This window comes from Elephantulus edwardii, unplaced genomic scaffold, assembly GCF_000299155.1.
Source record: "Elephantulus edwardii isolate Elephantulus edwardi_28Jun2011 unplaced genomic scaffold, EleEdw1.0 scaffold00057, whole genome shotgun sequence".
In the NCBI taxonomy this organism is placed as follows: domain Eukaryota; kingdom Metazoa; phylum Chordata; class Mammalia; order Macroscelidea; family Macroscelididae; genus Elephantulus; species Elephantulus edwardii.
In genome coordinates, this window is record NW_006399807.1 from 2605810 (window position 1) to 2632493 (window position 26684).

The 26684-nt window shown below is 37.6% G+C and overlaps 1 protein-coding gene across 1 annotated transcript in view; it reads left to right on the forward strand.

Annotated features, from left to right (window-relative positions):
- The first annotated feature begins 12830 nt into the window (after positions 1 to 12830).
- Positions 12831 to 26684, forward strand: part of NUF2 (NUF2, NDC80 kinetochore complex component) — a 33502-nt gene continuing 19648 nt past the window's right edge. The window contains exons 1-8 of the mRNA XM_006887442.1: positions 12831 to 12953; positions 16258 to 16332; positions 16798 to 16874; positions 17579 to 17640; positions 20275 to 20372; positions 22011 to 22084; positions 23511 to 23607; positions 26585 to 26647. Of these exons, the coding sequence (XP_006887504.1) occupies positions 12831 to 12953; positions 16258 to 16332; positions 16798 to 16874; positions 17579 to 17640; positions 20275 to 20372; positions 22011 to 22084; positions 23511 to 23607; positions 26585 to 26647 (669 nt within the window). The remainder of the gene's footprint in view (positions 12954 to 16257; positions 16333 to 16797; positions 16875 to 17578; positions 17641 to 20274; positions 20373 to 22010; positions 22085 to 23510; positions 23608 to 26584; positions 26648 to 26684) is intronic.

A 26684-nucleotide genomic window follows, 5' to 3' on the forward strand; every position in this document is an offset into this window, starting at 1 on the left:
TCTTCATGGATGATATCCTGGGTATCATGCCAGAACTCATCAGGTCTTCTATCGTTAGTGTTCAGTGCTTGTCTTTATGGTGGGATGTGTAAAGTCACCATTTTCCACCAAGATTAGGTTGCATATAAAAAGAGTTTTAGATGATGTGATAAATGGAATACCAGATTAAGAAATATAGATACTACCTTTTCAGGCATTAGCTGTGCATGTGAGAGCTGGACAATGAATGTGGAGGATGACAGGAAAAGAATTGGTGCATTTGAAACGTGTCATTGGAGAAGAATGCTGAAGACAGCATGGATTGCCAAAAGAGCAAACACGTATGTCTTGGAGAAGGTGCAGTGAGAGTGCTCCTTGGAGGCAAAGATCATGAAGCTTCATCTCACATATTTGGACATGTTGCTGGGGAAAGTTATTCCTTGGAGAGGGACATCATACTTGGAAAGGTGGAGGGACAGTGAAGGAGAGGAAGACCGTCAAACAGGTGGATTGACAGTGACTGCAGCAATGCTCTTCAGTGTTTTGGAGATTGTGAGGATGGCACAGGATAGGATAGGGTTCAGATCTGTTATCTGAATATGATCTTTATGGATTGAACGCCATTCAATCAGACCTAACAACAACAGGTAGTTAAAGTGATTAGAAACGGGCCGGTTTTGTTCCTAGGGCCTCTATGCGTTGTACTTGACTCAATGACATCTAACAGTAATAAAACTTGAATAGAACAGAGTGCACTGTGTATTTGACTTGCATTGCGTGTCACATTAGGAAGAATCTGAAGTTGAAAAACTGCACTCTACCTGTTCATCTACCTATGTTTTCTACTCTATTTACTCATTCCGTAAACAACATAAAACCATCCTCTACAGGATTTTCAACGGTTGATTTCTAAACCAAACAGCTAAACCAAGTCTTTTTGGAAATAGAACTGTTTCATAAAGACTCTTGCATGTTTTGGTTTGGGATGTGTGTTTGTAATTTTTATAGGAATAAATCACCAGGTATTACTTTTGTGACAATGCACATTGGTGGGTGGTTTTCAACGGCCAAGCATTCATTTTGTAGTCAAGCACAAACCATTTGCGCCACCTAGGGACCTTACTTGAGTTCAAATCTGACTTTCTTATTTACTAGTTAGATGACTGAGCAAATTGTGTAAATCCTCTTAAACAATTAAAATTTTAGCTCTTGGATTGTCATCCAAAACATGGAAATAGAAACTATTTATGCAATTGATGTGAATACTAAAATTAGCTAAAATGTGTAAATGTATTGGCACCTAGCACATTTTTTATAAATGTGGGCTATTATTATTTAATGTTATATACAGAGATTTCTAAAAAAATGAAAATTATGTTCATTTTCCTAGGAACAATATTGAAGCACTTATTTTATTAATTTTTTGGTGAAGTGACAAAGCACTTTGCTTAATGAGCACTGAGAAAAACAAACCTTTTGCACAGAGTTGATTCTGATTCACAATGACTCTAAAAGGCAGAGTAGAATGGCCCCAGAGCCCAAGTCTTTATGGAAGCTAACTAACTGGACATCTTTCTCCCAAGGAGCAGCTGCTGAGTTTGAATCAACAACTTTTCTTTCAATTAACAGTCTAGTACTAAATATATATTTATTTCCGTTCCCTCATCTAGGAATAAAGGAGTTAAAAGACCAATAGAGCTGGAATGATTCTAACCCCAACCTAGTGTTGACAAATCAATTCCAATTCAGAGACCCTACATGAGAGAGTGGAAATGTCCAATAGGCTTCCACGTCTGCAGATGTTTATGGAAGCAAGCTGCCACATTTGTCTCCTGCTAAGTGCTGGTGGTTAGAACCACTGACCTTCTGGTTCACAGAGGAACCGTTTAACCATTGTGTGACCAACATTCCTTCTGGAATAACTAAAAGTTATTCTAAGTTAAAGGTGGCCTGTTCAAACCCAGCAACAGTTCCACAGAAGTAAAACGGGCAATCTCCTTGTGTGCGATTTACAGCCTCTGAAAACCCCTTGGAGAGCTAGATAAGTGCAAGTTCAGAAAACAGAAATGAGGGTGTTCTGGAGTGTTGGTTTGGGGGTTTTTTTTTGTAGTTGTTTGAGTGAAAAGTAGACGTCGAGTTTAATTTCGACGCTATTTTTCTTCTTGACTGAACTAAATATTTATTTTAAAAATAATAAATTCTGAAGCTTTTTTTTTTAACCTGGAACATTGTGTCCAGTGTTTACAAAATGAATCCTACAGGCTACGAGGTTAACCTTAATACAACAGCGCCATCTAGTGAACATACTATAAATACAAAAAAGGGAGAAAATAGAGAAACCATAGATTGCCATCAATGTCCATGGAAGTTGTTGTTGTGTGTCCTCGCGTTAACTACGATTAAAAATGAACAACAGCTCTGAGCCTCAGCCAACCGCACCATCTCTGACACACATGACCTCATTGCCAGTTACTGTATCAATCTGTCTCCTCCAGCATCTTCCTCTCTTGCCCAGACCATCTACCCTTCCAAGCATGATGTGTTTCTCCAAGGACTAATTCCTTTTCACAACATGTTCAAAGTATGTGCGACAGAGTTTCAACATCCTTGCTTGCAAGGAGCAAATGGGTTTTACCCTCTCCGGGACAGACCTGTTTCTGAGGAGGTAAATCACACAGGGGGAGAGTGCCTCTGTTTCTCCCAAGGAGTCATTTGGTGGATTCAAATCACCTTCCTTTGGGTTGCCTTGAGGACAAAGACAAGTCTTGGAGTGTAAATAGTTTATTTTATAAGGGGGAAAAAATGTAGTGAAAAATAGCAATAAATAGAGACAAGATCATGAAAGTTCCAGTATGCCAAGCTGTCAAGTTAGACCTTATCGTGGAGGCGAAGTGGGTTGTTGTTATTTGCTGTCCAGTCAATGACAACTCATAGCAGCCCTATGAACAACAGATCTGAACCCTGCCCTCTCCTGTGCCATCCTCACCGTTTCTAAAACACTTGAACTCACTGTTAATGTTACCGTGTTAATCCACTGAGTCGTATTTCTTTCACCGGTCCTCCACCTTTCCAAGCCTGATGTTCTTCTCCAAGGACTGGCCCCTTCTAACAACATGACTGAAGTATGTCAGACCAAGTTTCACCATCCTTGCCCCCATGAGAGCACCCTAGTTGCACTCTCTCCAAGATACATTTGTTCCTTGGCAGTTTATGGGATATTTAGTACTCTTCTCCAACACCACAACTCAAAAGCATCGATTCTTCTTCTGTCATCCTTATCCATTGTACAACTTTCAGCAGCATAGCAAGTTACTGGGGTAGGAAGAGTATAAAGAGATTTAAGCAGGTCAGTGGAATAGTCAGATTTGCATCTGAGATCAATTATTTTGGCTACTGCGGTGGAGGGGGTAGGCTAGAGGTAAGACAGAATTGGTGGTGGTGGGAATGAAAGGCATTGTCTTAATTATCAGGGGAAATCTGGTGGCCTAGTGGTAAGGAGTTTTGGCAACTCAGAGGCACATGGTTTGGATTCACTAGTTGCTGTCTGGGAGAAGGATGGGCAATCTCCTCCTATGTGATTTATAACTTCTGAAAACCTGCTGGAGGGTAATTCTGAATTGGTTCTGACTCAAATGATCCACTGCTGCTGTGACTGAGGTGGCACAAGTGGACAGCTTCAGCAAACAGAAGTACATTCTCTCCCAGCTGTTGTTAGGTGCTATCAAGTCCACTACTACTCTTAACTCTATGAACATGAGTTCATCCTTGCTCTGTCCTGCAACATCCTTCTCATTCAATAAGCTCCAAAGCATTACAGTCATCCTTTTGTTGCGCCTTTTCTTCTCTTTCACTGGTCTTCTACTTTTCTCAGCACAATGTGTGTTTGTTTTTCCACAAGGACTAGCCATTCTTGAAAATATTATGTTCACAGTATGTTAGACCATGTTTCAACTTCCTTGCTTCTAGGAAGCACCCTGGCTACACTTCCTCTAAGATGGATTTGTAAGGGAGCCCTGGTGGCCTTGTGGTAAGAAAGTGCATTGCAATCATACAGACATTGGCTGCTCCGTGGGAGAAGGAAGATCAAGGTAGATTTCTTTATTCTTCTGGCAGTCTGTGTATATTTAGTACTCTTTGCCAACATCACCATTCAAGGGCACTGATTCTTCTTTTTCATCCTTATTCATTGTCCAATTTCCAGTTACACAGGAAGAAACTAAAAAGTCTGTGACTTGGATCACGGCCACCTTAGTCTTTAAAGTGTTATCTTCTACTCTTGAAGACTTTAAAGAGTTCTTTGTTAGCAGATTCGCCTAGTGTAATGTCTTTTTTGATTTCTTGACTGTTGCTACCACGGTTGTTAACTGTGGGTCTAACTAAACTGAAATCTTGCCGTTCAAGAGGCTAGAAGTCCAAATTCAGCATTAATTTCTTCTAGGGAAGGCCCACTGTCAGCTCTGAAGGCAAGTTCCTGTTTTGTTCAGCATCAGTTGACCCAGCATTTCTTGGAGATCTCCATGTGTCTTAACTTTCTTCAGTATCACAGAACTTCTTTAAACAGAGACCTGAATTTAAAAGGAACTCTGCTCCTGGCAATTCCTTGTTACTGCTACTGGGTGTTCCACATTTGACTTATTTGCCTCCCTTTTAAACTCTAATGACATAAAAAAAAAAAGTTATAGACTATGCCTTAACAAAACTCCCCTTATACTGGATCAAGGCTATAATGGAATCTAGGGGTATTATAGTCCACTCTTAACCCTTTCCTAATTATCTTTCGTTTATCAGATCATGGGGGATTATTTAGGGCTGTTGTACATAGGGTCGCTATGAGTCGCAAACGACTCGACGGCACATAACAACAACAACAACAATCCAATCCAAGGAAGCTCTGGTCACTTAGTGGTTAGGAATTGAGCTGATGCCAAACAGATCTAGGCTGAAATCAGAGACTAACAGAAAGATGCTTACTTGTGTTTTACAGACAATACAAAAGCATTTGGCTGTGTAAGTCATAATATAGACAACATTGAGAAAACCAGCAATTCCAGAACACTTAATTGTCCTCCTAGAGACCAAGAAGCTGTTCTTTAATAGAACAGGAAATATTATATGGTTTAAAATAGATCAAGAGAATACTGTTTGGTTTAAACTCAGGAAAGGTGTGTATCAGGGCTGTATATTTTGGCCACATCTATTCAAAGTGTCTGAACCCTATCCTGCACCATTCACATCATTTCCAACATACTGACATCTTCATGATTTCTGCCTATTGCTGCAGTCACTGTGTCAATCCATCTCATTGAGGATCTTGATCTCTTTTGCTGAGCCTCCATTTTCCAAGTATGATGTCTCTTTCCAAAGAATAGCCTGCTTAACATGTCCAAAGTATGAGACAAAACTTCTCCATTCTTGCCTCTAAGGAGCATTCTGGCTGCACTTTCTCCAAGACATACTTATTTGTTATTTTGGCAGACCATGGGATGTTCAGTACTTTTCTCCAACACCTCAACTGAAGAATTTATGACTTTGAATTGTGGTATTCGTGAAGAACATTAAAGTATACCATAGAAAAGAGCAAACAAATCATAGAAGTGCAGCTGGAGTGTTAGAGTCAAGGATGGTGATGGTTTGTTTCGCATACTTTTTTTTTTTGCACGTTATGAAAAGGAATATCAAGCTGGGAAAGGTACAGGCTCAGCAAGAGAGAACACCTTCAATGAGATGGAGTGATGCCATGACTGAACCATGGGCTTAAAGCACTGCAGAGATTATGAAGGTGGCAGTGCAATGTTTCTGTTGTACACTGGGTGGTAATGAGTTTGAGCCAACTTGACAGCGTTTAACAATGATCACTGTCTGTCTCCATAGTTGTGCTCTCAGCTATAATGCTTTGCTACATTTCCCTGCCTCTGAGATCTGGCGCTTAGAAGCCAGCTCCAATTTACAGAGAAACACTGTCCCTGCACCTCCTCACAATCCTAGCTATTTGAGTTTATTGTTACAGCTACTTATTGTTTGCATAAGTAATATCAACATGATATGGCAAGTGCTTTCTCTCCTTTTCTCACTGACTGCAATTTTTCCAATTAGTCTACTTTAGAATTTTACTAGATTGAGAATTGCATCATTAAATATATCCCCCAATACAAAATAACTGAATATAAAGCATGCTTTCATTTAGAATTGGTCTGAGCTTCTACAGCAATTGGTAGAGTCTCTCAATGCACACATCAGAATGTGTTTCTATTTTAAAAACAACTTATCGTGTATTTTCATTTCATTAGGCACAGATATAACCCATGATAACTCTAATCAGATTAATACTATACCCTTAACCTAAATGCAAATACTATTATGGCCTCTAAGGACCTCTGGTGGCCCAGTGGTAAGAAGCTGCCCTGAAATCCTAAAGTCACGTGGTTCAAATCCACTGCTGCTCCACAGACGAAAGATAGGCAATCTCCCTCATTATTTACTGCCTCTGAAAACCTGCTGGAAGGCCAGGCATGGGCTGCTTCCTGCTAGACTGCACACAACAGGGTGGCTGGCCTCTGGTATCTCAAACCTCAATGTGAGTTCTTGCACTATCATGAGTCATGAATGTCTTTTTTTGCAAGAACATGTAATGTATGAAGCTAAAGTGTTTCCACTCTTGTTTGAAAACTCATGTAAGAACTACACATTTCTGAGTCCCTTAGCTGACTGAAGAGTCTCAGTCACTCTGGGACAAGCAAATTTAGGAAGCAATGTCGTGGAAAGCACCTGGATTATCTGGTTCTTAAAGAGGGTTGAACTGAGAATCAGGAGACCTGGACTGTACTCCAACCATGCCATTTACTGCATAACTAACTTGTGCGGACAAAGTCACTTATCTTTAGTATCAGTTTTCTTACTTGTAAAAGTGAGATATGATAAAATGAACTGTTATAGTCTTCCACCTCTCAATATCACCACACAGAGAATCGGACGACCTTTACCTAAATCTTGGCTAAGAACTACCATGCACTACTGAGAACCAGTTGCATAGTCTCCCCAAGACCCAGAATTCTCACTTGTAAAAGTGGGATGTTATTACGTGTCGTCGTCGAAATCGACTCATTGCTGACTCGCCAGTGAGTTTTCTGAGGCAGCCTATCCCTCTCCCCTAGAGCAGGCAGGAGATTCGAACCATGCACCTTCAGGATCACAGCGCAGCTTCTTACTTCTAGGCCATGAGAGCTCAAAAGGGAGAGCTGCTCTCTTTTCTAACGATGTTGCACCTAATTACAAACTGAGATAATGTCAAATATCTGGTATTATTACTCTGGAACTCTATGATTTATTCCTGTCCCATGAAGTACTGTCTCTGTCATCCTGAGCTTTTTACTTCCTAACTGCGAACCCATAAACCTAGAAATCTTCGGTGAAAGATTACACGTTAAGAGAACACAACCCAACCCTTCCGCTGAATAATATCCTCCCACTTCCTGTAGGATTAAGATTCCGACTAGACTCCAACTCCCCGAAAACTGGTTCCTGCCTTAGCTCGGCACATTCACGTGGAACGCAAACGCAAGCGACTTAAGTCTATTGAGCCCTACAGGCACCCGGCGCAGCAGGAAGTAAAGCTAGAATTGGGCGGGACTTCCAGTAGTAGGCGGCAAGTTTGAAAAGTGACAACGGTTGCAATTTGTTGGAGGTTTACTTTATGTGTTTTTTTCTAACAGTTGCTCCCCGAACCTACTGCATTCCTCTGACCTGTTGGGGACCTCCGTCGAGCTCAGAAGGACAAAGAAAGGGAGAGGGCTTTCCGCCCTTTCTCTCCGCGGACGGAGGCAGGAGACAGAACGTTTAGTCTTCACTGTGTTGTGATTCTGTTCCGCTCTGGGGAGGAGACTGGGGAATCCAGTCCTTGGGAGGTAGGGGCGAGTTCATGTTTATATGTGCAGCTAAGCTGTTGGATGTTGTCTGATGCAGCATGTATTATAGATGAGATTGAACTAAAGTTGTCAGTTTAAAGATGCATTTTTCATTTTTTTTTGTTGTTAATTTTTGCTCGCCAATTTGGAAGCGTGATGATTTGCTCTGTTGCCTTCTAGTGGATTCTAGTTTAGGGAGAACTCTTGTGTACAAAGTAAAACCCCACTACAAGGGTTTACTTTCTTTTAAATGTTCTTTATTTTTTTATTTATTTATTTACTTATTTTACTTTTGGTATTTAAGGCTGTGATCTTTAGGAAATAGATGATCATACTTGTCTTCTGAGGAGACTCTGGGTGGGTTGCAATCGCTAGCCCTTCAGATGGTAGTAGAATACTCAACTATTTTACTCAGTGCGACCCAGGAGCTCCGAAATCATTTATGAGTTTGTGTTTCTTCTGCTGTTAAATAAAAAAAAAAGTTAACAAAATGCGTCTTACTTTACTTTTTTAAGATTTGAGTGGTTTGGAGTTTCCCCCCTTTTCTTAAACTTGAAACCAAACATAATCTAAAGGATCTTAAGACTATCACACTAATTTGTCTTTCCCTACTGGGAAAGGGTAGTCTTTTTGTTGGAAATGGTTAAGTTGATTCCTGTGTTGTTGTGTGCCATCAAATCGACCAAAACATTGCCCTTTCCTCTACCTTCACCAATTGTTGCTGTGCCTGAGCCGGTTGTTAGAATTGTTAACCACTACTAGACGACAAGACCAGGTTTTCTAAGTTTCAGTTTCTAGAGTTCAGATGAATGTGGCGCCAAAATTTTAGCAATAACTGCTAAGTACTTGGTCATCATCACTAAGTACTTGTGTTCAATGTTCAGTATTTAAAACTTGTGTGAACTCTGTTTCCTTTTTCCTTCATGCAGAGACACTGGCATTCAACAGGTTACAGATGGTTTACTAAATTATGAAATGATCATTTGTTGCTTTGAGCTAATTAAAAGGATTGTTTTAAACAAATCAACCATTTTGTTTTAAATCTGAATGGCTTCCCTTCATGCATATAGGAAGGCTGTTTGGGATGATAAACTTTTATGTTGCAGTTCCTTAATTTTTCATTTTTTCCTAGTAATGCTTTAACAACAACAACAAAAAAAATCAAAGAAAGCAAGCTGTGTAAATATGGCACTAGGCATCCATACATAACATCATCATTTCTCCTAAACAAGTAATTTCTATTTCCTTTTTATTTGTTTTCTGCCTCTTGAGTTTGTAATTTTCACTATTTCAGTAAAATTAGCTCTACTTGACATTTGTGTTGTCACAGATAAAATGAGAAACAGAGTAATTTGCAGTTAATTTCTGCTCCTTGCAATGTTGGCTGAGGGTCATTTTACATACAGTTTTATATACGTTATCACACTGAACAACTCAACCTGTATGTTTAGCAGTTCTGTCTCCCCTTCTTTCCTATTTTTCTCCATAAATCTTCTACCTTCAAAACAGCCCCTCCTACCTGCAGTGCCCATAAATTATTTAAATGGCTCTGAAATTGTACTATGAAAGAAAATTTGAATATGGGAAGAAATTCCAAAAAGAAGCAGGAGACTAACTTGGAGCAGAAAGTTCAATAGATTAGTAAAATATGCAATTTTTTTAAAAAAGCAAGCAAAATATATTTAAGAGAATTTTTATATAGATTTTTCATTATAAGGTCTAATCTGATAGTGTTGTACAAGACAGAAGAAAGGAATATGCAATATTAATAGTGAAGATTCTTTACCAATACTCTTTAATTCTTTATTTTAATAATTTAATCCAGATACAGTCTACCTATTTTGAAAAGTGACTTTTTCTTAAGTCTTTGTCCTGGCAATATTTTTCAAGAATTTTTAAAATCTGTTATTTAGATGAAAATATAATGCATATTTAAGTTGAAAGAGAGATTTAATACTCTAATCTAGATTCATAAAATCCAAATTCTAGAATGAAAGCAAGAATATATGAAATTCCACAGTACAAAGTATAAAACCTTGCTTCAGGTTTATATACTCAAATATGTAAGAAGGAATCCTAGCCTGAGACGTGGGTCACAGTGAACAAGTTCAAAGGTTTAAATTGATCATAAGTATATATTTGTCACTAAGTGCTACATTAAATTATAGGAAGCTATTGCCTACATATTTAGAATATCATGTTCAGATTGGGCATTGTATTTTATTTTTTATTCTTATTATTTTCTACTAGTTTATTTACAAAATTCAAATACAAATTTGAACAAATTCTTTCCATTTCCCTCACCCCCCCACCCCATCAAATTGTACAACCCAATGATTAACCTCCCCCCTTCCACCTGCACATCCACAGATCCCTCTGCTTCCAGCCTCTCCCACCTCTCCTGGATCTTTATACTCATTCTACAATAATGGTTTTATACAACATTTATCCTTATGTGACTGAGGTAGTTCACGCAGCATAATGCTTTCCAGTCCCTCCCAATTAAGGTAATAATTTACAAAGTCATTGCTCTTGCATGCTGCATAGTATTCTATTGTGTGAATGTACCATAATTTCTCAATCCATTTGTTTGTGGTTGGACATTTTGGCTGTTTCCATGTTCTTATGATGGTGAATAATGCTGCTGTGAACATTGATATACAAATCTCAGTTTGTGCCTCAGTCCATTCTGGGTGTTCAGCTTCCTCAAAAAACTGAACATAGAAATTCCATATGACCCAGCTATTCCACTACTTGTAGTATACCCTGAGAATATGGGCATTGTATTTTAAGATGACAGTGACAAAATAGTGTGGTTTTGGAAGAAAGGATAGTAGTGTTCCAAAATTAATAATATATCTAAGAAGTGGTTCTGTGTGAAGAAATTATGCTTAATGAAAGTTAGCAGAAATAGGATAGCATGTTTTTCATGTTTTGAGGGTAGTGCCCTGTAAACAAGTGGTTTAATATATCCTCGGCAGTTACTTGCATTTGATACATTTCTAATATTGGAGATTACTGAATATCCCATGGACTTCCAAAAGAATAAACAGATATGTCTTGGGGGAAGGTGCAGCTAGAGTGTTCCTTGAAAGCAAAGACGATAAAGCTTAGTCTCACATACTTTGGGCATGTCGCAAGGAGAGGCTATTCCTTGGAAAGGGACATCGTGCTTCGAAATGTGGAGGGATGATGAAAAAGAGAAAGTCCCTCATCTAAGTGGATTGACACAGTGATTGCAGCCATTAGGATGGCACAGGATAAGACAGGGTTCAGATCGGTTCTTCACAGGATATCAAGGGGTTGTACTCTATCGCACCTAACAACAGGTAGTTGGAGTTATTAGAACTGGTAAAACCAATGTAAAACTAAAAAAAAACCCTTTCTAATTATTAGGGCCATACTAAAAATGAGGGGTGGAGAAGTTTCCTTAAGAATTAGAGAGTTCTGTAATATTTGAAAATGTTCAAGCAGAATTAAAATATTTGTCACTCATCTCTCTGTGTTTAGGCATTTAGGCAAATTGGTAACCTTTTTTTTAACAGCTTAAAGCCTAAAACAGTAAGTTTCTGGAATTGTGAATTGTTTGAGTTTGCAAAATCTAATAGATTCACATTGACTTTCTGGAATCATTTTGTTTCTGTGGAGAATGGAGTAAGTAATAAAAGTTATTTGTTCAGTAACTAGCACAGCTATTGTTGCTTCTCTCCCCCACCTCCCCCACACACACTATTTGTTAGGCATAAGTAAAGACATGAAAAGCTTAATGAGAATTTACAGTATAATGTCAAAGTGTAATGCAACAAGAATTTATGACAAAAATCTAAGGCCCTAGGGAAGATTCTTAACTTCAGCATTACTGTCATTTTTGCTAGGTTAATGCTTTATTTGGAGGGGTTGCTCTGTGAGTTGTAGGATGGAGTAGCATCTTTAACCTCTACCCTCTAGATTCCAGTGACATGTATCAAACAACAAAAATGTCAAGTGCCTTTTCTGTCAAAATCATGAGCACTTCTTCACTAGTGCAACACCACTGGAGGCAAGAGCTCACTATCGAGAATATTCAAACATGGTTTGGTTTTTGCTTCTTCTGATTAGAAATTTTGCCAGTTATATCATTCTATTCTCATCCACCGCCACCCCCTTACATCTTAATCCTTATCTGTCTCTCGTGTGTGTATTGCAAAGGATGCCAAATCAGAGTACAATTTTGCTACTTACTATAGTAGTTCTATTGCTATTTTTTTCTACTGAGATTCTGCTTATGTTTATAAGCTTTGCTTTGAGGATTACTCTTTAGGATTTTGTTAAGCTCCTTAGTTGGAAGAAACAAAAGTTTCTCATCTCCTTTGTCAGATAAAGAAAGCAGCATTAGGAAAATTAATAGAATATTATTGTTTCATTTTAGAATAAAAATAGTTTTGTTGTTTGTGCCATCCAGTCTGCTGTGACTCATAGCAACCCTATGTACAACAACTCTGAAGCCTGCCCTATCCTGAGCCAGTCTCACTGACTCTGACATACCCACTACTCCCATTGACTCATCTCATCAGGGTCTTCCTTTCCTGTGCTGTCCCTTCACCCTTCTGAGCATGATGTCCTTCTCTAAGGATTGGTCCCTCCCAAAGTATGTGAGACAGAGCTTCAAAATCCTAGCTTCCGAAGGTTTTTCCTCTTCAAGACAGACTCTTCTCCAGCACAATTCAAAGGCATCAATTCTTGTGTCATCCTTAGTCATTCTCTAGCTCCCTGAAATAGTTTTAGGAAATATATATTGTTTACTTTACCAGGACAGTAATTAAATGTTTGGTGATCATTAAAACTATCATGGCTAGGACAAGCCTAGCTTGCTAATTTTGCTCTATGTATCATCTTCAGGTAATGGGTGCTGTTGGTTCACCATGTTTCTAATGTGTGCATTTTCTTCTTTCAGACAAGGAGACTCCCAAGATGGAAACTTTGTCTTTCCCCAGATATAATGTAACTGAGATTTTGGCTTATATTCGGAACATGATCTTAACAGGAGCTGATGGAAAAAGTCTCACCAAGAGTGATCTTTACCCAAATCCTAAGGTAAAATGCAGACATAATTGCATGTGGTATTTGTAAACAAAGTAAGCTATGAGGTCTCTATATGGAAAAGAAAAAAAAACAAAACAAACTGAACATAGAGACTGCTTTTTGGTATAGGCAGATCATTTTAATGCAGAGCAAAATCTCTTACCTAATGTAATTTTAAAATAACGTTAAGTTTCTATGTGAAGCTGCTCCTACATTCCCATTAGGAATTCAATTTTTTTAATATGGTAGTTTTCTTCAAAACAACCTCTAAAACATGGACTTAATAAAGTATATTAAATTTTTTATTATTATTATTATTGCAGTGGTGGTGTGAGGATATCGTTTATTGGTAAGGCTTGAAAGAACTTAGGACAAGTGATTTCCAGCCACAAAAAGTGCTTAGAAACAATTCTCTTTGGACACTTACAGATTAATTTTCTTGCATTATGCCCTGGGGTGAATTGACTTGTTTTGACAGACATTGCTCTTTATTCTTTAGTTATTAAATGCAAAAATGAACTATTTATGTGACATAGATATCTCAAAGCCTCCTTCAAGTTCCTGTGCTGAGACTGCAGTGATAGCATAGTGTGATAACATGGTGTAATGATACAGCATTCAGAAATTTGGTCACTGTACTCCTGTAATTATTAAAGAGGGAGTGATATTTCACAATAAATGATGGGCTTTTAAATGGAATAATTTTTGTTTTATAAAAAACAACACATTTATTTTTGTTTTTCTCTACTGCTTACCTAATAAACTTGTATGTGAACTAGAACTGGTTTATAGAACAACAATTTAGAACTACTGATAATGAAGATAAATTTTTGAAAATCTCATACTACCTTGTTAAATCTATACCCTTTGGATCAAGATGTTCACCAAAATGTGAACAAATTTATAGCATCAAAGTTTGTTTTTGAAAATATTCCTTTAATGTTCTTTTATTTCTCCCACATATCTGAAAGCCTAAACTACTTTTTCCACATCCTAAAGTGGATGGACTGCTTAGACTGGGTTCAGATTTGTTTGCTCTCCTATATATAAGCTTAAACCACTTAGGTCATTGACACCTTTTTACATAACAGTAAATTAATAGATTTTTATATAATGTGTTAAGATTTGGAAAAATTGTTGTTGTTGATTGCCTTTGAGTCAAGCACTACTCAGAGTGACCCCATGAACAAAATGCCTGAAGCACCTCTATAACCATCGACATCAGCGTTCACAAAGATTCCAAAGGCATGTTATTTAGGAAGTGGATGACACTACTGCTTCCAAACCTGTCATAGTATGTTACTATTGTTATGTGCCATTGGGTCCTCTGCGATATATTGTGACCCTATGTATAACAGCTCTGAACCCTTCCCTGTCTTGAGCCAGTCTCACTAATTCTGACACACCAACCCTCATTGCCCCAGTTACTATATCAGTCCATCTCATCTGGGGTCTCCCTCTCCTGCACTGTCCTTCAACCCTTCCGAGAATGTTGTCCTTCTGCAAGGACCAATTTCTTCTGGCCACTTGCCTAAAGTAAGTGAGGCTGAGCTTCAAGATCCTAGCCTCCAAGGAGAGATTTGGTTTCACTCTCTCTAAGACAGACCTATTTGTTTTTTTGGCAATCCATGGTATGTTCAAGACTCTTCTCCAGCACCACAACTTGAAGGCATCTATTCTTCTGTCATCCTTAGTCATTGTCCAACTCTGAAGTTTAAGAAGTTATTGAGAAGACGATGGCCTGGATTAGGTGCACCTTTATATCTAGACTGACATCATTGCTCTTCAGCACTCTGGAGAGGTCCATGACAGCAGATTTTCCCAATGCAATTTGTCTTTTGATTTCCTGACTGTTGGTGTCAAGAGTTTTAATTGTGGATCCGAGCAAGCTGTAATTGCTAACAACCGCTATCTCTTCTGCATCTTTTATGGTGCTGCCAATTGGCCCAGTGGTGAGAATCTTTGGCTTTTTGATGTTGAGCTTCAATCCTTATTGAAGGCTACAGTCCTTAACCTTTTGCAGCAAGCGCTTCAGGTCTTCTTCAGTTTCAGCAAGCAAGGTTGTGTCATCCGTATATCACACGTTGTTAATGAGTCTTCCTTCTATCCTGATACCACACTCCTCCTCGGAAAGCCCTGCTTCCCAAATGATCTGTTCTGAATACAGATTGAAGAGGTATGGGGACAGGACACACTCCTGACACACTCCTTTCTGATTTTGAACCATGTAGTGTTTTCTTGCTTTGTTCTGAGGACTGCTTCTTTGTCCAAGTATGGGTTTTGTATAAGCACTATCAATTGTTCTGAGATTCACATTTTCCTTAAGGTTAGCCACAATTTATTGTGATCCACATAGTCAATGAAACACAGGTAGACATTCTTCCTGTACTCTCTACTTTCTGCCAAGATCCATCTGACATTGGCAAGAATGTCTCTAGTGCCACAACCTCTTCTAAACCCAGCCTGTTTTTCTGTTATTTCTGTCAATGTACCGTTCAAGTCTTTTCTGGATAATCTTCAGCATGATTTTGCCAGTGTGTTATTAATGATGTTGTTTGATAATTTCCACACTCTGTCCAGTCACCTTTTTTTGGAATGGGAATAAATATGAATCTCTGCCAGTCAGTTGCCCAAGTAGTTGTCCTCCAGATTTCTTTGCACAACTTGGTGAGCACATGCAGGGCAGCATCTGTTTGATGAAGTACATCAATTGGTATTCCATCAATACCTGGGGCTTTATTTTTTACAGAGTCCTCAGAGCAGTCTGCACTTCTTCCTTCATCACTATTGCCACTTGATCATACGTTGTTTCTTGAAATTCTTCTGTGTCAGTGGATTCTTTTTGGTACAGTGATTCTGCATACTCCTTCCATCTGCTTTAAATGATTCTTGAATCATTCAGTATTCTGCTCATAGCATCCTCAAGTATTGTAACTCGTGGCTTGACTTTATTCTTTAGTTCTTTCAGCCTAAAAAATGCGGAGTGAGTTCGGCCCTTTTGATTTTCTGACTCCAGCACCTTGCACATTTTATTATAATATTTTGCCTTGTCTTCCCGAGCAGCCCTTTGAAAGTTATTCAGATCCTTAACTTCTTGATTTCTTCCCTTTGCTTTGGCTAATCAGCGCTCTAGTGCAATATTCAGAGTCTCTTGTGACATCCATTTAAGAACTAATTTATTTAGAAGGAATTACTGTAATTTGGTCACTCTTTTCTTCTTTTTATCCATTAACTGTGGTATTGGATGATAATCATAATAGTGATACTACTTCTAAAGGTATGTATTCAAGTATTGAGAATTGTTTTTCTCTTATAGCCTGAAGTCTTGCATATGATCTATATGAGAGCCTTGCAAATAGTATATGGAATTCGACTGGAGCATTTCTACATGGTGAGTTTTAGATTTCCCGCCTCCCATTTTTTCCTTTTGGGTGTTACTTTTTGCTGAGCCTTGCTTTGGTGGTGTTTGTAGCCAAAAGGCTGAGCAACTGCTGAGATTCTGATCCATAAGTGATTTTCGGAGTAAGATGGGTTGTCTCTGCCAGTTAATATTTGCAGCCTGGAAACCGAATGGAAGCTTGCTGTGTTAGAACCTATTTGATGGCCATGAGATGGTTTTTTTGGAGGAGTGTTTTTTTGTTGTGGGGTTTTTTTTTTTTATTTGTTTTTGTTTTTTAGCATTACTACTAATGACAACACTAATTGTGTGCTAACGTTTAAATTGTTAATTTACGTCTTTAATTTAATGATAACTAGCTATATGTTTTTATTTTAGCATATGATTAAAATTTATTGATTTTGAGTTTTCTTATTTTGTCCAATTGGTGTATCACTTTTATTTTGTGATTACATTTAGATGCCAGTGAACTGTGAAGTCATGTATCCACATATAATGGAAGGCTTCTTACCAGTCAGCAATTTATATATTCATCTGTGAGTAAAAAAAATTTAAAAAAAAATTACTTAGTCTGCGTGATTATTTTCATTCTGTGAAGCTTTCTTAGATGTCCCTCGGTAGTAAAATGTTTTATACTCAACTGCAAAATAAAAATTTAGGTTCAAACCCACTCAGCACTCCTGTGGAAAAAAAGACTAAACAATTGCTTCTGTTGAGATTATAACCCAGAAAATCCCACAGAGCAATTTTACTGTTTACCAAATGGGGTTGCTATGAATTTCAATCAACCCAGTGGCAACTAACAACAAGATTCTAAAGGAGATACGTTTTATATATGTGAAAGAATTTCTCCTTTCTGCCTCTTAACTCTGTCCTATGTAGATTTTAAATTGTAAGCTTCTATAACGTATAACCAACTCAACCTTTTACAGTTTACCAGTCCATTTTAATTGAAAATTTAAGAAACTTTAATCTGAAATGGTTTACTATCTTTATGGAAGATTTTGAGTTCGTAAAAGCACTGCCTCCTGCCTCCAGAAGTGTGTGTTGTTTATTAGAATTTGTAACTGTGCTTTGGCATTACATGGAAACTTGTAACGTCAGAAAAATTAAATTGAATGCTATAGGATTATATGTTATGTTAGACTTCTGACTTTGTTCTTTGATAAAGAGAAATATGTCTAGAAATCTCTTTTAAAATACAATGTTTATCTTACTATTTGTTCTCTGATTTATCAAGGGACTCATTTATGCCTATCTGTCAGGTGCATGACTTTGAGATTGCTGATATTCTATATCCAAGTAAGTTAAAATTTAAAACAATTTATATTGTTTGGCTTCAATGTAATAAATAGTTCAACTTTCCATTAATAATTCTTTAAAAACAAAGATTTAAAAGTAACAACATTGCAGACATTTCTGTTTGTCCCTAATTTTCTATAAGTGGTTATATCTAAAAGTGAGAAACATTTTGAAAAGAAATTTTTAAGAATATTGCTTAGTATATAAATTTGTTTTTGTTGTTGTGTACCATTGAATCTGAACCAGCCCATAGCTGATCCTCCAGCGGATTTTCAGAGACAGTTCATCGCGTGGGAGAAGATTTCTCATCCTTCTCCCACAATATATTAATAGCGTTATATTTTAATTTTTTAAAACATCTTAGCATCTTGCTTGTTTAGTATAATAACTAAACATTAAGTTTGTGTTTGGCGTTGGATTTTACCAAGGCTATGTAAGTTTGAAGATCCCTATTTCAGTAAAGTGCTCAGGTGCTATCCAGAAAGTTATCACTTCAAATCCACTAGTTATCCCTTGGGAGAAAGGTGTGGCAGTCTGCCTTCCTAGAGATTGACAGCCTGGAAAAGCCTATGAAGGTTTTCTACTCTGTCTTTTAGGATCATCATGAGTCAGAATTGACTGAACAGCAATGAATTTGGTTTGATACACCTAGATTTGCGTGTCATTGGGGTTGGCATGAGAACAATAACATTAGAAAGTGATGTAATAGGACATTGTATGTATTAAATACGACTACCAGTGCTAAGATGTACCCTCCTTCTCCCCATTAAAAAAAAGCCAAAACCAAATGGTTGCTGTAACTAAAATACATTATAAATTGGAAACAACCTACATTTATAAAGACTAATGACACATTCTTATCGACTAAATCTGTTTTCTGGGTTATATCTGGATATGTTTCAGTTAATTTATTTTTCTTTTTTTAATGCATCATTTTCCTGTTTCTTTACATGATTAGGAGCTCCTATAATTGAGCGATTAAAGCATTTGGCTACTAACCAAAAGATTACTAGTTCAACTGGCTGCTCCAGGGGGAAAAGATGTAGCAGTGTGCTTCTGGAAAGAAGGTTTCCAGCTGTAGAAACTCTGTAGGGCAGTTCCCTCTCTATCTTATAAAGTCACCTTGAGTGAGAATAGACTTAACCACATTGAGTTTGGCTTTACATGTTTAGCTGCTTATATTAGATATTGTTGTTGTTATGTGCCATCGAGTCACTTGCAACTCATAGCGACCCTATGTACAACAGCCCTAAACTTTGTCCTGTACCAATTGCACTGTCTCTGACACGCCCATCCCTATTACCCCAGTCACTGAATCAATGCACCTCATAGAGGGCCTTCCCCTCCTGTGCCGTCCCTCCACCCTCCCAAGCATGATGTCCTCCAAGGACTGGTCTCTCCTTACAACATGTCCAAAGTATGTTAGACGGAGCCTCAGAATCCTTACCTTCAAGGAGCCACCCAGTTTAACCCTTTTCAGGATGAATCTGTTTGTTTTCCTAGCAGTCCATGGTACTCTCAATACTCTTCTCCAGCACCACAACTCAAAGGCATCAATTCTCCTTCTATCCTCCTTAGTCATTGTCCAACTCTCTGATGCATAACAAGTGATTGCAAAGACAATGGCCTGTATCAGACGCACCTTAGTCTCCACGGAGAGACACCATTGCTCTTCAGTATTTTGGAGAGGTCCCTAACAGCAGACTTTCCCATGGCAATGCGCCTTTTAATTTTCTGGCTGCTTGTGCCAGGAGTGTTGACTGTGGAGCCAAGCAAACTAAAGCTGTGAACAATCTCAATCTTTTCACCATCCATCCTGATGCTGCCAATTGGTCCAGTGTTGAGAATCTTTGTCTTCTTGACATTGAGCCTCAATCCATATTGCAGGCTGCAGTCCTTGACCCTCTGCAGCAAGCGCTTCAGGTCCTCCTCAGTTTCAGCAAGCAAGGTTGTGTCATCTGCATAATGCAGATTGTTAATAGATCTTCCACCAATCTTAACCCCACATTTCTCATTAAATATTGTAAATTTTATTGGGTACTGGTTGGATTTTTTTTTTTAAATTTCATTAAATATTTCTTGGTTTTTTTTCCCCCTGCCCATAACAATTTCTCCACACATTCTTGCATCATTCAATGCTCAGCTAAAAACTCAGAATCTCCTCTGCATATCCCAGAGTTCTTTCTCTTTGTAATTTCTTCCTTTCCAGGACCCAGTTTCATAAATGTTAACTGCTTTATCTCTCTAGAGTTCATCTTCTTTTCTTAGCAGCTCTGCTAAGCTCTGTTTTTCTTCTTCATGTGGTACAGCTTAGTCTACAAGGTGAGCACCTTCGAGTTCACTGCATTTGTACTCCTCCTCTCATGCCTGCAGCCTGTTTTTATATTTTGCCTTGTTTTCTAATTATTTACGATCACAGGTAAATACAGTTTTTGTTACTCCTTCATTGTCAGTAGTAGGAGTCCTAATTTGCAAAAATAATATTGATTTTTAAGTTACAACAGATTTTTCTGCACTTTGGTTACTTTTAGCACACAGTTTAATTCTATGTGTTATAATCAAAGCATATGTTAGGAAATGATGAATTTTTTTATTATGTTTCAATTGATTTAAGAATCTTGCCTTCTATTTTAGAAGCAAAACGGACAAGTCGGTTTTTAAGTGGCATGATCAACTTTATTCACTTCAGAGAAAACTGCCGTGAGACATACATGAAATTACTTTGGCAATATGTAAGATTCAAATATATTTGGAGTGACGTAGCAGATCAGTACCATCATGTATAAGGTTCCTGTTGGTGGGATGATAGTTAAATGTCCAAGTGCTAACTGCTGTGTTTGTTCACGCACCAGCCACTCTGCTGGAACGAGATGTTACAGTCTGCTTCCATTAAGATTTGTGGCCTTGGACAACCTGTGGAGCAATTGTGCTTTGTCTTTTAGGGTCATTGGGGGTTGGAATCAAGTCAGTGAGAGTGGGTAGCATAATTCACAGCTATAAATTGGTTTTGAAATATTTGTCAAATGATTCTATGTCCTTTTGAATACATTTTCTGTCTATATGAAATAACATTATAGTTTTTGGAAAGCATAGCTCTGAATGAGATTTTCTTTGTTATTTGGTAACAAGAGGTTGTGTTTCATTATTTTAATCTTGTGATTGAGGCCCTTTTCCTATGTCAGGTAATGTATGTGCAGAAAATACTAATAGTATCCACATATTTTTTTTCCTTTGACTTTGCTTTTGCAATGTAGGGTTTTTTTTTAATAGTTGAAATATTTTAAGCCTGTGTTTGCATTTTTAAATAATGGCCTAATTGGATTGTGTTTTATTAAATGTACATGTAAGGAGGGACCGGTCCTTGGAGAAGGACATCATGCTTGGGTGGGGCGGAGGGCAGGCGCAGGAGGGGAAGGCCCTCTATGAGGTGCATTGATTTGGTGACTGGGTTAATTGGGATGGATATGTCAGAGGCAGTGATATTGGTCCAGGACAGAGCAGAGTTTAGGGCTGTTGTACAAAAGGTCGCTATGAGTCGCAAGCGACTCCACAGCACATAACAACAACAACAACACATGTCTAACATCATACTATAAGATTTAATGTAAGATAGTCATTTTAATATACAGAAATTTATTTTTCAGCCTTTAAAAATTTAGGAAACTAGAAAACATGAGTTATCTGTCTGAATTGTCCCATTTTGCCCACTTTTATCTCATATTTTTTTTTAAAGTACTGGAATAACTTTGTACAGTTAAATATTAATCTCTAGCTCTAATGAACTAAAGAATTTTTTTTGCACAAATTATGTTTAGCTTATTCTTCCAAACATATTTGCCAAAGCTCACATATGCATATGCACACGCAGAGACAATTTTAGCAGACTGATTCTTCGTCTTAATTTTTTCTTTTCTTTTTTATGAGGGTAAAATAGTAAAGATAGATTTATTAGAAGGTTATGTCTTCAAAGGGACAGACCTCCCCCCTTGAAGACAGCTCAGAGAAAGCCTTCTATCAACTCTGAGAATCCCTCCCTACCCTTCAGACAAGCTGAGTTGGATGTCAGCTTTGTGCCTCTTATTTCCAGAACTATAGCAAATTGTTCGAAGTTTTTTTATTCATATGTCTGTCTCTTAAAGGAGATTGAACTACTTATGTGCAGGGACTAGTTATTCCCGGGACTTAGTACAGTACGTAACTGATAAACTTCAACATTAGTGTTGTATAAGTAAAACTACTAATTTACTTATGAATGCCTGGTTTTATGTCTTATTTCTGGTGTAAAAATTGTAGAATGTATAAACATTTTGTAATCTAAGCTGGTAGGTGATTTTTAATACATCACTGATTCAGTAAAATTGCTTTAATAGAAATCCTCTGTGGACAAAATGCAACAACTGAATGCTGCACACCAGGAAGCATTAATGAAGTTGGAGAAACTTGAGTAAGTTGGAGACTTACAAATAAATGACTTTCAGAATGAGTTGTAAATAATAATTGTTTTTTCAACTCTACAGTCTACGTTTAATTTATCTTCCTTATAGATAGCAGAATATTTAAGTTTGTCTTTCTTAAATAAAAATTCATTTTTCTTCTTTGTCATGTTTATTATATATCTTTTCACTTTTTTCATAGTGTGTCAGCCTGCCTTGTTTAAAGACATTAATTACTTCTAATTAGGGATCGGCCTGTCAGGGTAAGGAGTTGCACTGTCAGCCCAAAGGCTTACTTTACAGTTGGAATCCACAAGCTAGCTACTCTGGGAGAAAGTTGAGCAATCTCCTCAAGGGTCAGCTCTGACTCAGTGGTATAGAACAGCAACAATACTTCTAATGAACATCAGGAAATGTTTCTTTTCATTTTACTGAGGATTGTCCTTCCTCCTGTTAATTAATTAATTAAATATTTAATTATTTATTTATTTATTTATTTATTTAACTCCAGTAAATTAAATATTTAGGATTTTGTTTAGTTCATTCATAGGAAAAAGATTTTATTAAGAGTTACTATCTCTTGGCTTTCTACATATGGCTTTAAAGAAAATAATCCCCTCCACCCCCCATTAATTTGTTGGTGTCTTTGAGTTTATCTGTTTCAGGTGAGAGCTTTTCTAACATACCCTCAGCAAAAATTATCTTTAGAAGCAGCTGTAGTCTGAAAAGGTGAAAAGACTGTGGAGTAAGAGAGGGCTATTAAAGTTTGGCATGTTAAAAGATATGATACATCAAGCAAAAATAAAAATAGTGTACTGAGAGAAGGGTGTGCAACACATGCTAAAATGCAAAAATAACTCTAACAACAAAGCTAATTTAATATTATTCATATAGAAAGAGCTCTTACAAACTAATAAGGGGAAAGATAGGAAAGTGAGTAAAAGCTGTCAGCAGGATTTAAGGATGAATAAATGCAAATGGCTAATTGAAAATATGATAAAGGTAATTATACTCATTATCTTTCAGGAAATATATTATGCAGTGATAGTGAAAAACTGACATTGAGGACATTTATATGGAAGAAACTTGAACATGTTTAAAAGCTGATAGAAAAGGCTAGACAGGCAGGAGAATGGACCATATAGAAGTGAGCAGTGTGACATGATAAGCACCAGAGTGAAAGCAGAAAATCAGCACTAAACAGAAGGGATGCTATTTTCGTTTTATTGTTAAGAATGATGTCAGAAGGGTAGGTGTATATTTAGATGAGTCCATTGATGTGAGGGTAGAGAATTGAAGGAGGTTTTCTGGTCTTTATTGCTTCTGTGTAATAGAGAAATCCCTTTAAAGGCTGTCATATTGGAAGACCGTTAATGGAGGTGGCTTCTTCACTTATTTGGGGGCAGTAAATCCCCTCTTACTTCAGTGTGTTTTTAGTTCTGTCCCAGTTGAAGAGCAAGAAGAATTCAAGCAGCTTTCAGATGACGTTCAGGAGCTGCAGCAGTTGCTGAATCAGGAGTTCCGCCAGAAAACTGTAAGTTCTTAGATACGTTAAGAAAATTTTTAAAAAATTCTTTTTATAAGGATTGAAGGCAAGTGTGATTAAGAACATACATGCGGTGTGACTAAGAACATATTGGTTTTCATTGTTTACAGTGGGTACTATGTCCTGTCAACCACAGTATTTGTGTTGCCATAGTTATGTTCTATCTAGTTTTTTAGAATTTTCTCTTATCTGTTCTCATTCAAAAAACAATAATCCAACAGAATGTGGAAATTATCAAACAGTATCATTAATATCATATGCAAGGAAGATCTTGCTGAACATACTAAAAAATGATTGGAATGGGACATTGACAAGGAACTACCAGAATGTGAAGCTAGATTCAGAAAAGGTTATGGCAAGGGAGATACCATTACTGATGTCAGGTGGGTCTTGGCTGAAAGCAGAGAATACCAGAAAGATGTTTACTTGTGCAATGACATTTGACTGGATCATAACAAACTGTGACTAACGTTTAGAAGAATGGGAATAATAGAACATTTAATTGTACTTACGTGAAACTTGTACCTAGACCAAGGATTAATTGTCTGAACAGAGCAAGGAAGCACTGCATGATTTAAAATCAGAAAAGGTTTGAGTCAGGGTTGTATCCTTTCTCCATACCTATCCACTATGTCTTCTGAGCAAATAGTTTGAGAAACTGGCCTATGTGAAAAAGAATGTGGTACCAGGATTGGAGGAAGGCTCATCAGCAACCTGTATTATGCAGATGATACAACATTGCTAAAGTGAAGAGCACTTGACAAACTTGTTGCAGAAGATCAAAGATCACAGCCTTAATACGGATTACATCTCAGCATCAAGAAAACAAAAATCCTTAACAGTGTAGCAGCAGGCAACATTGTGAAAGGTAGAGAAAATATAAATTTGTCAAAGATGTCATTTTACTTGGATCCGTCATCAACACCCATGGTAACAGCAGTCAGGAAATCAAAAGATGTGTTATATTGATAAAATCTGCTGTCAAAGACCTCCCCAAAGGGCTAACAAGTAATAATACCATTTTAAAGTCTACCCTGTGCCTGATCAGGCCATAGTATTTTCAGTTGCTTTGTATCCATCTGAAAGTCAGGCAGTGAATGAGAATGACAAAAGAATCAATGCCTTTGAATTGTGGTGTTGGAGAAGAATATAGAATATCCCATGGACTGCCAAAAGAGCAGGCATTTCTGTCTTTGAGAAAGTGTGACCAGCATCCTCTTTAGGAGTAAAGATGGTGAAACTTCATTTCTCATAGTTTGGGCATGTAGTCAGGAGCAGTCAACCCTTGGAAAAGGCATCATGCAGAGAGAAATAGAAGGTCAGAGAGAGGAAGACCGATAACAAAACAGATTGACACAGAGACTGTAACAGTGGTCTTGGGCATGACAGACATCATGCAGATGGTGCAGGATAGGGCAAGGTTCACATCTGTTGTTCATAGGGTCACTGTGACTCATAGTAAACTCAGTGGTACCCAGCTACAGTACTATTGTTGGTAAACTGTACATGCACTACGGTACCCCAAGGGGTTACCTTAGGATCTATTTAAGCACCATTCTCAGCATCTATTAGGTACTGCTTTAACTACTAATGTAATATAGTTCACAGTTATCTTTGTTTTAGACATACTCCATGAAACTGGGTTTATGGTGTTTAATAGGATATAAAACATATACCAGGAGAAGTCATGGGACAGGAAGTGAGAGTGTCCATGTCCAAGCTGATTACAAAGTTTGAAAGTTTGCATAGTTTCTAGTCGGTAAATGCAGAAACAAGAAGTAGTTGTGTCTGCTTTAAAATAAAATTTTTAAAACCGTTTTTCTATTTATATGATTTACTTTTTTAAAGGACTACTAGCCTATTAGGATATAAATACTACTTAAAATTATTTGGACTTTCTACTTCATGTAGGAATTGTTAGATGTGCCTTGACTTTGTGAACAGAGAGGATTTGAGAGTCTAACGCATTTAACTCTTCTTTTACTTACCTTTATTTTATAGAAAGCGTGCATTAAGTAGAAATCTCATTTGGTGACTTAGTGTTATGGACTTGAGCTTCTAGCCTAAAAGTAACAGTTCTGATCCACCAGCTGCACTGCAGGGGAAGGTTGGGCAGTCTCCTCCCATTATGGTTTACAGCCTCCGAAAACCCTCTGGAGGGTCAGCTGCGAGTTGATTTTTTTTTAAATTTAAATTTATTATTAATTTTAGTAAAAATTTACAGAGACTTTGGATTTCCATTCATTCATTGTTACACTTTTGTCCCTTCCCAACCCTCCCCGCCCAGAACACTCCACTCTTGGAAAAGTAAAAGACAAATTCTTTCATTGTTTTACAATTGCTCCCCCAGGTCCACTCCACCATGTAGCCTTCACTCTAGACTCCTGTCATGACAAAAATACCTAGTCACATATCCCTTTTAAACAGTTTTCCCCCTCATGTGTTTCAATGCAGTATACATTATTGAACCCATCTTTCTCAGTCTCTCCCCAACCCCAAGGTCAATCCTGTTTTACAACAGTGGCACCATGCAGTATTTGTCCTCTTTGTGACTGAGATACTTCACTAAGCATAGTGTCCTCCAGGGTCACCCATTTTAAATAATATTGCATGAGTTCCTTGTTTTTCAAGTCGGCGTAGTATTCCATTGTGTAAATATACCATAGCTTCTCTATCCATTCATTTGTTGATGGGCACCTGGGTTGTTTCCAACTCCTTGCTATTGTGAACAAAGCCACAGTAAACATGGGTGTGCATATATATGCTTGGATGTCAGTTATTTTCTCTTTGGGGTATATTCCCAGTAGTAGAATTGCTGGGTCAAACGGTATCTCTATAGTTGATTCTTGATGGCACTGAATGATAACTACATTTCTTACCTTTGTTTTATTTTGTAGAAAGTATGTATTAAGTAGATAAATTATTTTAAGTCATTACTAAACAGTTGTTTACCTGTTTCCTTTAGATAGTGCTTCAAGAAGGAAATTCCCAGAAGAAATCAAGTATTTCAGAGAAAACAAAACGTTTGGTAAGTATCTTCATTTAACTGTTATTGAAAGTTTGGT